We start from the raw sequence: 15,157 nt of genomic DNA, 5'->3' as shown, positions 1-15,157 counted from the left end.
CTCCTTCATACCCGTAGGCCTTCTCCTTCCAAAGACAGGGGTTTTCAATCTTCTTTGGCTTATAGACCCCCTCTGAGAATCTGATGAAAGCCATGGAGCCCCCTCCTCAGAAAAATGCACATAAATACATACACACCCTAACCAGCTGAAGCCCTACAAGTGAAGCCTCCCTCCTGTTCCTTCCATTTGCAAAGCCCCCCCAAAAGAGGTGCCATTTCTGGCTCAGTTTTGGCTAGTTTCATCACCAAAAAAGAATGGGAAATGGCAGAAATGGCAGAGACAAACTGAATATATACACTTGAGGAGGAGTAAGGGAAATGTGGCATTGTTTGGGGGTTCCCTTGCATCTTTTCATCAACTTTATGAAGGTGAAATGCCACATTCTTGCACTGGTGCAAGTTTTTCATTTGTATTGTTGGTTGTGTTTAGAATTTTGTAGAAAATAAAAGGCCGAATGTTCCACTCTTCCAGGTTCAGATAATACAGAACTAATAAGGGTTCTAGTAATATGGAGCGCCAGGCTCCTGGTGTATTATGTAGGACTGCTGACCTACATGGTGGGGGACATGCTTTGCATGCAAAAGGTCCCAGGTTCAGTCTCTACTGGAAACTTTGGAAAGCTGCTGCCTGGCAGAGTTGGGGGGGGGTGAGTCCGTGGTTTGCCTTAGAATAAGATAGGCTTTGCATGTTAATTGCTACGTGTGTCTCTTTTATAGTATTGAAATGTTGGTTTGCTTACTTTTTGCATTGATGTACATGCAAGGATGGTTTCTCCAAATTGGTATTTAAATCATGGCACCATAGACTGGGGTTACAGGTTGCATGCAAGCAAACCTTCTGGGAATTTCTGAAAGTGGGAAATGAAGGGGATACGGGTGAACTTTGAGAACAGGAGGTTGTTGACTTTTCTTATAAGCAATAAGAAGTCTGGAAGGAAGACCTTGATGAAGTAGTCTTTTGCCTAAGCCAGGTTTTCCCTATTTGTTTCCCCTGCTGATTTGCAGAAAGCACCCCAAAGACATCTGCCAGTTGCAGTCCTGCTCCTGAGTCCCCTATGAGCTCCAGCGAATCTGTGAAGAGCCTTACGGAACTGGTCCAGCAGCCGTGTCCTGCCATAGAGACAAGTAAGGAGGGCAAGCTGCAGGAGTCGAGTGAGGCGTCTGCTTCAGAGTCGCAGTCCACAACGCCATTGCCCCTCTCTGGCCATTCATCACTCAGCATTCAAGAATTGGTCGCTATGTCACCAGAACTGGATACCTACGGCATCACAAAGCGGGTCAAAGAGGTGCTCACAGACAACAACCTGGGTAAATCTCTTCTTACTACTCCTGATGGTTCTAAGAGAACAGTTCTTTTTTTAAAAAAAAGATTCTTTGTTTTTTACAAATAATGTTGGGAACAGGAAACTTTTTAAAGCCAGCTCAGGTAACTGGTTCAGGAGCAAGTCAATTGGAAACTATTCCATGAACTAGATGAAGTTAATACGGTTCCTGGAAAATTTGCTTGTTACTTCAGGTCATTGTCCAAATGCCACATATCTCAGCGTTCTTTATATGATGAGTGGCTTTGTTGCTGTGGACACTGATTCCAAGATTTGGGGAAAGCAAATCAAAAGCACCCAAGTACTGTATACAGAGTCATTCTTTTTTAATAAAAAAATTTTTTTAATGCTTCAGATCATTGCTCTTCAGTGGCTTGTGTGACCAAAACTGAGTCATGCTCCAGCTTCCTATGAGTTGTACCACTAGCACCGTTGCCACTTCTTGTTCTTTTTCTTTTTAAAAAAGGAGAAAGTAGGAGAAACAGGCAAAAAGTTTGGCATACACAGTAAACATTTAAAATGGGCCCATTGCTGTAGTCAGTGAAAAGTGAGTTCCAGGTCTGAAAGGGCTGAACTGACCAGACAGCTATTTTAGTTGTTGGAAGAAGGGAATTTCCTGGAGGTGGAAATCAAGAAGGTATGTATTACCACCCATATGGCAAAGAACTCCCATGTGAGGTGACGACATGTGGGCATGGAGCATGTTGCATTCTATGTTGCTTCTAGCAAGGCCTCTCTTAGATATCCATAGATTAGGTGGCTGCATTTGGAGTGCATTATCAGAGGTAGTTCCTATTGTGGCACAGGAATAGAGGGTTTATTCATTGCTTGTGGTTCAGGGCAGATTTCCAGGAAGGATGTGGTTGGAGTCCTTCTCACAGATATCTTTCCTTTTAGTTGTGGCTACATCTCAACGACTACATTAAAGGGCATGATTGCGCTTTCCCTGGGGTAGGATCCCATCATACTTAGATGACTGAATTTAGAGGGTTGGCCAGGATCACATAGGTACTGACCGTTCCAGCCTCAGCTGGATTGTGTGCCTGCACACACTAGCATGGCAGTACCCACCTGATCCTAGCAATCCCAGCTGATTCCGTGATCCGCACATTACTGGAATGGCATGAGATCAAGTTGTTGTGCAGAAACAGGAAGCGACTGGCATGGTTTCCTAACACTTTAGATCAGCCGTTCCCCACTGGTGGTCTGCGGACGTAACCCACCCAGGGGTTCTGTGGCACCATTCATTCACATAACAAAAACTACCATAAAGCTATCAAAAGTAGGGGGTCGATGATTTGTTTTGAAAAACAGGGGGTCTCCAGTACTTAGCTAATTGGGAACCACTGCTCTCGATTTCCCCAACCCAGAGTGGGGACCCATTCTACAATTAGTTGGGTTGCAGGCTGGCAGCCGTCTCCATCACAGTTCACACTGCTTTGCGGGATAAGGCGAAAGAGCCAATACTCCATGACAACCATTCCTTACAATGAGATCTCATATTTGTAGGCATCCCTCTGTACTGGTTATGTCACTGTGAAGGGGGAAAACTGGTAACTTGGTAAAATTAAGATGTCAGGGAATTTTATTCATGTGGAGTAGGGCAGAGGCAGATTGTCTTTGATCAGTTTCTTATTACTCCCAGGGCGGGGGACGGGTATAGAAACTATTTTGGTATTAACAGCTATGGATATGCTGGAAAAAAATACATTTTTCTAAAATTGCAGAAAATGTGTATAATGTTTATCTACCCATCTTTACACAACCAAGCTGTATTGGTTACAGAAATTCTGATAACGCAGCATAGTTGCTCTGATGGTACCAAAACCAGGTGTAAATTGGGTCCATTGAGTACATGTCATCAGAAAATGTGCAGTTCTTGATGTAGAAATTGGGCTACCCTTTAGGTATCCCTTCTCTCTCTTAGTTAATATGAGTTAATATGACCCTTTCAGAAGCTTAGCTTCGACTCATTCCAAATGGCAGCCTTCCATAATTCTGGCTTCCCAGTACTTAGCCAGTTGCAGAATAACTTGACTGCCATCTTAGATTAAAATGTGCTATCTACTCAATGCTATTGAAATTTGTGGGACTGTACTCCAGTCATGCCAGGACCTGTAGCTTAAACTGCTCAAACTGACAGAACTTAACATGATGGGTTTCCCATTCTGTTGGGGTGAAGTCACATCCTGCCAGTCTGAAAGGGTGATGCAGACGAGGGCCTGTAGGGTTTTGGGTGCATTGTCGTTGCATGCTATATATGCAGGGACGCTGGTTTACTGTAAGTCATTCTGCAACCAGAAAAGCCAAAAGCAGCAGGTTTACTACGAGCGGAATAAATTGTGCAGGTAGAAACAATTGACTGTGGGTGCACAGATGATGGATGCAAACTTGGCAAAATCTAAGGTGGGTCCTTAGCAATTTAAGGCACTGCCACCTGCTCTAGAAGATGTACTCCAAATTGCAAATTAGTACAGCGACAAAGTCCGTAAAGGGGAAGGAGGTGCTTGGGTACTCTGGGTGAATTGGTGGGCTGCAGTTAGGATCAGGGAGCTGTAAAATCATCCCTTCCCCCTTCCACCCACCCAGACCCCTTCTAGTTTCAGGAACTTTAACAGATTAATACATTTTTTTCAGTTCCCCCCCCCTAACCTTGAGAGCTAGAAGCTTGCTCACTTTTAAAAATAAAATAAAAATTAAGCCGGGGCTTCTCCAGAATAGGTTGGCTCCTCTGGATTCTACACTGGAAGCCAAATTCTCAGCGTGTTTCAGAGTGTGCAGAAAACCAGGGTCCCTGATTCTGTGTCCTCTTGTGCTCCAGGAGGAACATTTTTAAAAGTGCTTTTATTAACTATTGTTCTGATGTCACTTTACATAAATCTTTTTCCCCCTCCATGATTTTTGTTTTTCTACAGCGTGGCTGACAAGCCTAAAACGCAGCAGAAGAGGCAAGAAATGTACCCCAAACCTTGCATTAGGTGTGGAACAATATTTCAATGTTTCCTTTTTGCCCTCTGTTTGCCTAAATCTCTAGATTAGCTAAGGGCGGAAGCACCTCTGTTTTGGGGCCCCTGGTTGTCTGTATCTGTCTCAGCCAAGGTCGCTAGCAGCTCTCCTTCGTTTTCTTTTTCTAGTTTAAGACCACTAGTTTAGTAAGCAAAGCTGCGATTAGGAGGAGGTGGGGTGGGGGTGGGGAACTGGCTTCTGCCAACCCTGCGGCAGACACATGTCCTCTGGATCCAATCCATTCTGTCTACATTTCTAAAACTCCACACAAACACTTGCATCTTAGCAAGCAGTTAAGTAAAACATTGTGAAATTATATGCAATGATAAAAAAGATCAAACCACATAAATGTACAGTTGAACAGAACAGCACACCACAGTATATCATACGGCAGCAGTAGCAAGGCAGAATCTGAGTTTCCAGATTTTTAAAACGTTTCCTGAAAGACAGCACGGAGGAGGCTGCATGGCAGGGCTAGCTAACCTGCAGCCCTCCCAGTTGTTGGGCTGGCTGAGCTGATGGGAGTTTTTTAGGCCAGCAGCATCTGAAAGGCTACAGGTTTAGCCAACTCCTCTTGGAAGGAAATTCCAGGGCATCAGGGCTTTTAGAGCCAAACGGTATATAAATGTTGCGAAATAAAATAAAAATTACTTTTCATGGAATCAGAGAATTGTAAAGTTGGAAGGAAGACCCAGGGTCACCTGCTTCAACCCCCTGCAATGCAGGAATATCAATTAAGCATCCATGACAGATGGCCTCTCCTTAAAAACTTCCTAGGGAGGAGAGTCCACAACTTCCAGAGGGAGTCCGTTCCACTTTTAAAGGATTTTTTTAAAGTTGCTGTACACTGCCCTGATGTTCTGTGAGATGGCAGCAAATAAATACGCTTATTTGTTTAAAAAATATTAGGCTGGCCTCTTCCTGGTGAAGTTAGCTTCCCCGTAAGTTGGATTTTGGAGCAGGCTCTCATTAGAAGATCTTAAGTGCAGGGCTGACAGGGACAGAGTTTCAGCTTCATAGTCACGGGAAGCCAAGAGCCCAGGGGCAGGATCTCACCAGATGACCGTATGCATGTATCAGTGAGCTTTGTACAAAAAAGAGGCAATCTCTAAGCCCACTTAGAGGGTTTAATACAATCAAGTAGTACGTACATTTTGATAATGTAAAATAAGATACTCCCTACCAGTAGACCTAGGAAAGACCTTTAGCCCAAACATGTATTAATTTTAAAACTAAAATTGCAATATGGGATCCACTGTTTACCATATGTGGTACTAGTCAAGCAGCAATGTGGCTAAGGGATCTGTTCCTACAGGCAGAAGACCTCTGCTCTAGACCAGACCATTTAAGTCAGGGGTTGGAAGCTCTCCAGATGTGGTTGAGAGTAAGTCCCAAGTTCCCCACCCATGGTTTTGAGCTCTTTTCTGGGCACAGAATCACGTTGTACTGTGCCTGGAAGTTAACCAGGTGCCAGCAATGACATAGCTAGCAGGTACTGTGTGAATCTGCACAGGCAGGATCTCCTATATTTAAGTAAGGTGTCCTTTCAAATGTCTCACAGGTACAATTTATAACTAGTTATGCTTATGTTAACATGCTCCTGTTGCTGAGGTCCACCCCATAAAAACCAAAAACCATGAATAGATAGATAGATAGATAGATAGATAGATAGATAGATAGATAGATAGACAGACAGACAGACAGACAGACAGACAGAGTACAGCAAGGGTGTAAGAGCAAAAATATGTAGAAAGCAACAACAACAAAAGATACACTGAGTGAAAACAGCAGTATCTTTTTAGAAGTACCTGTGGGGTGCAGAGCTTATTTGGAGGGACACAGCAGGGGTGGAGAACCTGAGTGACCCTCCAGAAATGGTTGGCCTCTGTTGTCAGGGATGGATGGGAATTGTAGTCCTGCAACTTCTGGAGGGCAACATCCTCCCCACTCCTGGGATAGAGGGAGAAATAGAAAAAATATATATATTTGGAAGGAGCAACAAACTCCTGGTCAGCTGCTGCTTTAAAGTATGGTGGCAGGATTCACAGCGCCTCCAGAGCCATTCTCTGAAATGTAGGAGATCCCTAATTTTATATACTTACAGTAGTAGTTCTGTCTTAACTTCAGTCGCTCAACTGCTTGGCAAGGGACGGGGGGGTGGGCAGAGCAGAGCAGGTGCCGTGTGGTCATTCTTGCCTTGGATCGTTAAGCAGCCACAAGGTCACATTCTGATTAACCACTGCATAGGGGCTGAGTTTGCTCTGTTTCCTGGGTTGAGTTACCAAACTCTTCATCGAGAAAAGCCAAGTGATCGGCCTGTCTTAAATTACACAAATTGAACAAACTTTGCCTGATTTCACTTAAATTTTGTGTAATTTATTCTGCACTATTCTGACTTAGCTACTCATTGAAAGGGGCACTCCGGCCACAAAATTCTTATATCCACCAAGTCAGCTTCTGAGTTTTCATCAGGTTTTGCCCACACTTAACTATATATTTGTAGACTCCGCCCCCTTTTATATGAGAGCTTAAGATTATTCAAGAAGATGATGTTATTTTCAGCAGTTCTGCAGAATTATAACATATACATGTAACCACATCTCTAAGCAATGGAGATGTGCTGGTAAATACCAAAATAGACTGCATTTGCACCATAAACTATGGCTTATTGTGATGTGCAAAAGCTGCAGTGGGCCTCAGGGTCCTTTGCTTCCTCCTCTCCCATGGTTGAGGTGGACTTCAGAAGCTTTTCGTTTCAGTTTTTGTGAACCACAGCTTCCTCCTTCATTAAGACTGTAGACCAGGCATCCCCAAACTTTGGCCCTCCAGATGCTTTGGACTACAATTCTCATCTTCCCCAACCACTGGTCCTGTTAGCTAGGGATCATGGGAGTTGTAGGCCAAAACATCTGGAGGGCCACAGTTTGGGGGTGCCTGCTGTAGATAATACATTGCACTAGCTATGACTAATTTAAAGAAGCAAGTCCCATGCTTTGAAGTCAGTTTTTCTTCTTTTTCTTTCTTTGTTGATCATTCGTAGCCGAGTAAAATTGTCTTCCATAAACATGGTTTTAACAGTGAGCCCGTAAGTGACAGTGGAGGCCAATTCTGGATCCACACATCCTTTCACAGTGGGGACATAGGTTTCCGGGTGGGAGTTGATCATGGTGAGGGTTTGCTAAGCCTGCCTTCCTCTTAGCATGTTTCTCCCTTTTGTCCTGAGCTCGAGAGTCTTCAAAGCCCACCTTTGGTCAAGGCTATTCTCCAGTTGGAGCACTCGCAGGCCAGTGTTTTCCAGTTGTCGGTGTTTATACTCCACCAATTTGTTTTTAAACTGAAACTGGCCATAGTTAGGGTTGAACCATGATCCCCCAGTTCAGATGAAATGGAAATGGAAAGCCCTGGTCTAGTAAACTTAGAGCTTCCAAAGTTGCCATCCTGACAGCATGTGAGGGGATAGGAGAGTGTGGTCTTATGACCATTGTGGCTTATGCACATCATAATAGGTTTATCTTTGTGTGTGAATGTGGTCTCAAGAATAGACACTGGAGATCACTTGGTGAAATTGCTTGGCAGGGGATTCAGGACAGCCTAAAGTTCTTCACACAGCACATAATTATATTTTGGATCTCGCTGGTGCAGCAATGATGTCTGACTCAGATACACTGGCGCCTCGCTAGACGAAATTAATTCGTTCCACGGGTCTTTTCTTATAGCGAAAAATTCGTCTAGCGAATCCCATAGGAATGCATTGAAATTTTTTTGAAATTTTTTTTGCCCATAGGAACGCATTAATTGAATTTCAATGCATTCCTATGGGAAACCGCGATTCGCTAGACGAATGTTTTGTAAAACACATTCGTCTAGCGAGGCAACCTCCGCTCGAAAAATCCTTTCGTTAAGTGGAAATTTCGTTAAGCAGGGCATTCGTTAAGCGAGGCACCACTGTAATTTTGAAAGGGGCTTGTTTGTTTAGGACATTTTATCATCAGCTTCATGGAAAAAAGTTGTGTGCAGATTGGACCAACTCATGTATGGAAGCCGCCCAGAGTGGCTGGGGAAACCCAGCCAGATGGGCGGGGTATAAATAATAAATTATTATTATATTATTATTATGGATGGATGGATAAGGGAAAAGACCATCCAAACAGAAACATCTCCAGGTAGAGCCAGGGAAGACTCCTGTCTGAAACCCCAGAGACAGCTGCTGTCAATCAGTGCAGGGGGTGATGAGAGGTGGACTAATGGTCTAGCAGTATATGCCAACTTCCTGTTAGGCCAATCTACAGCAGTTTACTAGGTATGATGGTTGAATTTCAGAGGCAGAGCACCAGTGAATATTGGTTGCCGCAGGACAGTAGCAGGAGAAGAAGACTATTGCCTTTGTGCCCTGCTTATGGGCTTCTCCAAGGTCACTGTAGGAAACAGGGTGACAGGCTGAATAGGCCTTTGGTCTGATTCAGCTAAAGGGCTGTTTGCAGTTACTATTGGATTTGAAAAGCAAGCCTTGTGGTCAGTAAGGCATAGGTTGCTGAAACACAGCCAGCCAGGGGTACATATTCCAAGTGGAAATGTCACTGTGTTTTTTCCTCGTGTAAAAAAGATTGCTGCACAAATTACACCTATGGGATGGGATGGGCAATTGAAGAGGAGGTGCTTCAATCTCTGCTGTGCCTTGTAATCTCTGCCCGCTTTTGACTCTCTTGCCTGGGATCACCAACAAGAGTACAGTAGATGGGAGCATCCCAGTAATCATGAAATGAAGAGCCTTAATAATTAGCATGTTGCCAAAAGGGCAGGGTGGGGTTGCCATTGTTCCCAGGCATTGGAGCGAAGCCTTGAGCTTAAAGCAGGGTTATAAGGGAGAATTGTTCACTAGGAATCTTTCCTAAAGGAAGATACATACTAAATTCCACATGGCCAGTAGCAGAAGTCCACCTGCACTAAGAGTTTAAAAACACTTTCAGGAGAAATTATTAGCAGATTCTTTGGAAGGCTCCAAGGTGAGCATCACTAGGGTCATTGATTGAATGGTTTCGATTAGCTTAATGGAATGGAGCTGTTATGGAGTCCAGCTGCAGTACAGTTTGAGCATCTGCTGCTCTCTGAGTGGCAGGAGCCAGTGATGGAAACACAGGTCGGAAATCGTTTCAATCTGCTTCTGGTCCTTGTTTCCATTATCTCCGTTGTAGGGTCCTCACCTTAAACAGTGGGAAGTGTTCCCAGCCAGGGGAATCAATCCTTTAATTTTCCCAGCTGAAAACCAAAACCCGCTAGCTTAGAGAGCATTGAAGGGGAAGCCAAGACCACCCAGATTAATTAGAAACTCGTGAAAATTGGGCTGTTCTTTTACATCCGCTTGTGGCCTTGGAGGTTTTGTGTGCTTGTAGCTCTTTTGGATAACATTTTCTTCAAATACCCTGAAGTTTGAAGCAGGAAGCTCATGCCCATGAGGCTGTGTCTTAGCTATTTAGTGTTTATGGGACTGCCACAGCCCATTCCTCAGAATTCAGGTGTAGAAAGAAATAAGATCAACCCCTCCAATTGGCAGGCAGTATTAAACCTCTCACTTGCCCAGGCAAGGTCTAAATATTTGGAGCCTGGCCATTCGGTGGATTTCTGTCCTACTGTTTGATTGGAGTCCTCAGAGCTGCTCACAACATTCTAAGTTTTAAGCACCCCAGGTATGGATTTTGGTACCCTTTGTCCTGACCCCGACACACTTTCGTATATGCAATCATGGAAATGCGTGAGAAGAAAAAAGAAATGTCATTATCAGACTTAACGTAGCTAAGTAGGGATGCAGATGGGGAAAGCGTGGGGAGAAAACGTGCATTCATGTAACGAAGGTTGCTTAAAAAGCACCATGTACATAGAATCATAGAATTGTAGAGCTGGAAGGTACCACAAGGGTCAGCTAGTCCAACCCTCTGCAATACAGGAATCTTCTGCCCAATATGGCACTCGAACCCGTGACCCCAAGTTTAAGAGTCTCATGCTGTACCAACTGAGCTACCCTGAAGAGCACTATATAAGTGATAAATAATAATAATACCGAAATAATAACATTGGCTCGGTTCATACAAAACACTAAACCAAACTTTCTTAATGAGAAGGCGCAAAAAGAAAACTGCAGCCGCTTCACTCAGCCCCCAGTTCTCCGGTTGCTGCACTGCCATGGTTTCGCCTGGCATTGTATGTGAACTCAGGCCTGTGGTCTGCCTTCCCCAAACAAGCCACTAGCAATAAACCAAGGACACACCTTGTTTGCAGCCCATAGCTGTTCAGATCAATGCAAACCATGAGTTTGCGTTCACACACAACACTGAACCAAACTACAGCTTAGCTGTCTGTAGAGTAACTACATGCTTGCTCGATCTCACCAAGGTATAGTTTGTCTTAGCATTAAGTAAAAATTAGGCCTGTGCGTGTTATCAGCATACTAGCCCATTATTCTCAGGAGTGTCAGGTGTTCAATCAGTGGACAGAAGTTCAAATGCACCCAGACTGAGTATCCTAAGGGCAGAAAGGAGTTCAGGCATGCTTGCTTCGGCAGCACGTCTACCAAAATTGGAACAATACGGAGCAGATTATCAGAAAGGATTTCAGGCATCACCAAGTTTGGTGGTGAAGTCATTGAGTCCTCTTGCTTTTATTTTACGTGTTCAAGAAGCGAATCAATCTGAAATGAGTCAAAAGAGGAGGCTCTGACAAAAACAAATTATTCTTTTTCTTTCTGTATCATGACATGGGAGTCAGAAAGAACACTCCCTTAATGCAGAAAACAAGCACACCAGGGCAAGACATTTATTGCAGGCTACCCCCTGATGTGCTGGCTCAGTAAATTCCAGGAATTCTACGTGGAATATAAAATGTGGCCAGCTCCCACCTTCAATGTGACATGGTGCAGTTGGGATTTTTTTTAATTGTAGAACAGCTTCCAGTGGGTTGAAGGAGTTGCGGATTTCCCCTACAAACTGCCTGCACCTCCCTAGAGGTGGCCCTGTGCCACTTCTCTTTTCAGGACAAGCCCAAACGGCTTAACTGGCTTGGTGTTCTGTTCTTTAATGACATTGGGCCCCTTTTGCTTTTATGTAGTATGTGTGTGTTTGTGTTGCCTTCTCCTGTCGCATTGTCTTCTCTCCCCATGGCACAAATACAACTTGATGTTTGGTTTCTTTGCAGGTCAGCGTCTGTTTGGGGAGACAATCCTGGGGCTAACACAAGGTTCAGTCTCAGATCTGCTGGCGCGTCCCAAGCCCTGGCACAAGCTGAGCTTGAAGGGCCGGGAGCCGTTTGTTCGCATGCAGCTATGGCTCAACGATCCCAACAACGTGGAGAAGTTGATGGACATGAAACGCATGGAAAAGAAAGGTAATTTCCATCATGCCTACAGCTATGCACATCTTTCTCACCTTACACGCTCTTGGGGTCTGAACTGGCAGTGATGGACCAGGCACAATTATCACCACCAGTTCAGACTCCATGACTATATTTGTGAAAGTAATTTATTTTTTTTGCCCTGACATGCATCAATCATTTTTATACTTGTTTACGTTTTTAAACGACCCTGAACAATCTAGTATCAGCAGCAGCAGACTTGGCCACCTCAACACTTAACTCCTAACTCTAGATCCGTTTATGAACAAGTTAAAATAACAATCTTTTGGGGGGGGGGTTCTGCTTCTACATCTCTCTATTCAGAGAACTGTCCATTTATTCCTACTTTTTGCTTCCTGCAACTTAAATCAGCCCCTGATCCATAAGAGATCCTTAACTGCTAAGCTTACTTAGGAGTCTTTGGTGAGGTACATTGTCAGAAGCTTTTCAATTGTCTTTGGCACTTCTGGTTTGAACTGCAGTGCTTTGGCCTCTCTACTATTCCTGTGACCATGCACACTCACAGCACCTAGTTCCCCGCCACCCCCATTTAAATTTTCATCCATTTAATCATATTCAATCAGGGGGAGATTTATTCTGAACCAGACCCTCCTCAGCTCCTGGCTGCTCCCCCTCCCCCCGCCCCCCCAAAAATCCTTAGCTGGGAATGCTTATCCTGACTTACCAAAAGATTAGCATACAATTTATTTGCCCCAGTGGCTTAGAGATTGGACACAAAGCCCCTGGTTCATGTCTTACCTTTGGCGTGAACACTGGGACTTGAAAATAAGCCTGGGGTAGACAATGAAGGACGCTGCGTTAGCTACCCCTGGAATAAGTTACAGTACAGGTTATTGAGCAGGTGAGAGACTCAACACAGACAGGCTGCATTCGCAACTATACCCATCTGTAAAATGGCTATAATGAGTTGGCTTATACCAAGTTAGGACCGTGCTCCATCTAGCATCAGTGCTGTCAGCCCTGATTGATACCAGATCTACGGAGCTCTGGGGCAAGTTTGCAACCTGACATCCCTTGAGCATAAATTGAAAACTGGTGTAGCAAAGGGTCTATGAATCATGAGGTCTAAGGTGCAAAATTATACCTCTGTCAAGAACTCAGCAGGTGACCACCGTGACCTGGGCATAGCTGCCAAGTTTTCCCTTTTCTTGCCTTTTTTCTTCCCTTTTTTTTTAAAGGGAAAATCCCTTTAAAAAAGGGATAACTTGGCAGCTATGGACCTGGGGCAAAATCTCAACACACCTACCTCCAAAGTAGAGATATTAATACTTGCTGCATTTCTGTATGGATTACAAGAAAGTGTATGTGAAGCACTGCACATGTTGTTGTTACTTAGTAATTTAATAAACTTAGCTGTGATTTCTGCTGCCTCCTCCCTTTCTTTCTCACTTCCTTCCCTGCCTGGCAGCCAGGCAGGCAATCAAGGGCCATGTTGCCGATTGGCACATGCTACAAAGCAAAGTGCAGTGCCAGCCAGCTCCCCTGAGGCCCCAACAGCCTACCATTTTAATCTAAAAAATGGCTAGACCCAGGGCAAGAGTGGCCATGAGCTCTGCCAATCTGATCCTGGCTTTGGTTTATGATAAGGTGGCGCTGTGGGTAAAACCACAGAGCCTAGGGCTTGCTGATCAGAAGTTCGGCGGTTTGAATCCCTGCGACGGGGTGAGCTCCCATTGCTCGATCCCAGCTCCTGCCAACCTAGCAGTTCGAAAGCACGTCAAAGTGCAAGTAGATAAATAGGTACCGCTCCAGCGGGAAGGTAAACTGCGTTTCCGTGTGCTGCTCTGGTTCGCCAGGAGCGGCTTTGTCATGCTGGCCACATGACCTGGAAGCTGTACGCCGGCTCCCTCGGCCAATAACGCGAGATGAGCGCCGCAACCCCAGAGTCGCCCACGACTGGACCTAATGGTCAGGGGTCCCTTTACCTTTATCTAATACATTTATATGCCACTTTTCCTCCAAGGAGCTCAGAGTGTCATACATGGTTCTCTGCCCCAACCCCACTCCAATTTCAGTCCATTTCAACCCAGTGAGGTATGTTAGGCGGAAAGATGGTGGCTGGCCCAAGCTCGCCCAGCAAGCACCATGGCTGAGTGGAGATTTGAACCCTGGCACCCCAGGTCCTAGCCCAGCACTCTAACCACTGCACCCACACTGCCATATGCTTACCAATCTGTCCTTTCATACATGCCAGCTCTCCCAGTTCCTTGGCTTTGTGCCTGAAATGATCCCTGTGGTTTCCTTTTTGTCTTTCAGCGTACATGAAACGAAGGCACAGCTCGGTCAGCGACAGCCAGCCTTCAGAGTCTTCTTCGGCAGGCATCGATTACAGCCAGGGGGCCAGTCCACAGCCGCAGCATCAGCTAAAGAAGCCGCGAGTCGTGTTGGCCCCAGAAGAGAAAGAAGCTCTGAAGCGAGCCTATCAGCAAAAGCCATACCCATCACCAAAAACCATTGAGGAGCTCGCCACACAGCTCAACTTGAAGACCAGCACCGTCATTAATTGGTTCCACAATTACAGGTAAAGTGTTAGGGAGCCTCTGTTGATACCGGTAGTTCTGTCACTGAGTGAAGCTTGGGAGTCTGTGACTGCACCAGGGGGTCTTCTCAGAAATGGCATCCCAATTATGAAATGCGCCCCCAGTGACGGAGAGCAGGCAGGGGTGTGGCTGGCATGCGTCCCGGGGCTGTGGCGCCCAGCGCGGGCAGGGGAGCAACCGCGATGGCACCCCACCGGGATCGTGCTGCCAGGGGCGGTGCGCTCCCCCCACACCCCTCTTCCTCCGCCAGTGGCACACACCCCCAGCTGGCGCCAGACACTGCATATTTTTAGGTGCCAGCTAATAACGTGTCTCTTTCCACAGAACTTTAAGTGCTAAAGTCTGACTGTACAGTAATAAATGGGAAGGTGAACTGATGTTTATTTAACCATATTGAATTGTTTTGTTGTGTTCCATCTTTATTGGTTGGTTTATTGCTGTAACCCACCCTGGGGTCTGATGAAGAGGGGGGCAGGACATACATTTTAAACAAATCAGAGAAAGGTTCCCTATAGTCAAAAGGATGGGGAGCCTCCATCTCCCCCTGCCAGCATGACCAGTGATTAGGGACGGTTGAATTGGGGATGGTGTCCAGCAAAATGTGGTCCCCCATCTCTGATGTGGTCCAAAATTTGGCCAAACAGATACTCTTTGTAAGCTCCTTCATAGAGCAAGTGGAAGGGAGCCACCCTAGATCCTTGCTCCCAGTGCCTACATCATATGAACATCTCACTGTGTATATTACTAATTTGAAACCAGGTGGGACTGAATTTTTTGAGAGGGATGAGCAAGAGATTATGGTTAATCTGTTGTTGTTGTTGTAGTAGCACCAGCAGCAGCAGGAGTATCAAGTTTCTATCCCACCATTCCTCTCAAAGGATTTGTTATT

General features: G+C 45.2%; 1 protein-coding gene across 11 annotated transcripts in view; it reads left to right on the top strand.

Moving 5' to 3' along the window:
• Positions 1-15,157, top strand: part of CUX1 (cut like homeobox 1) — a 264,706-nt gene that overhangs the window by 212,811 nt on the left and 36,738 nt on the right. For 5 of the 11 annotated variants that reach the window (XM_060268521.1, XM_060268518.1, XM_060268517.1 and 2 more), the window contains 4 exons: positions 1,005-1,307; positions 4,237-4,299; positions 11,513-11,701; positions 13,985-14,249. The exons of 2 other annotated variants lie outside the window; for them this stretch is intronic. In XM_060268521.1, the coding sequence (XP_060124504.1) occupies positions 1,005-1,307; positions 4,237-4,299; positions 11,513-11,701; positions 13,985-14,249 (820 nt within the window). The remainder of the gene's footprint in view (positions 1-1,004; positions 1,308-4,236; positions 4,300-11,512; positions 11,702-13,984; positions 14,250-15,157) is intronic. 4 more of the 11 variants (XM_060268522.1, XM_035138891.2, XM_060268519.1 and 1 more) reach the window with 1 other exon arrangement.

The sequence above is a fragment of the Zootoca vivipara genome, chromosome 15, assembly GCF_963506605.1.
Source record: "Zootoca vivipara chromosome 15, rZooViv1.1, whole genome shotgun sequence".
Lineage (NCBI taxonomy): Eukaryota > Metazoa > Chordata > Lepidosauria > Squamata > Lacertidae > Zootoca > Zootoca vivipara.
Note: the sequence above shows the minus strand (reverse complement) of the source record. Positions and strands in the feature narration are given on the sequence as shown.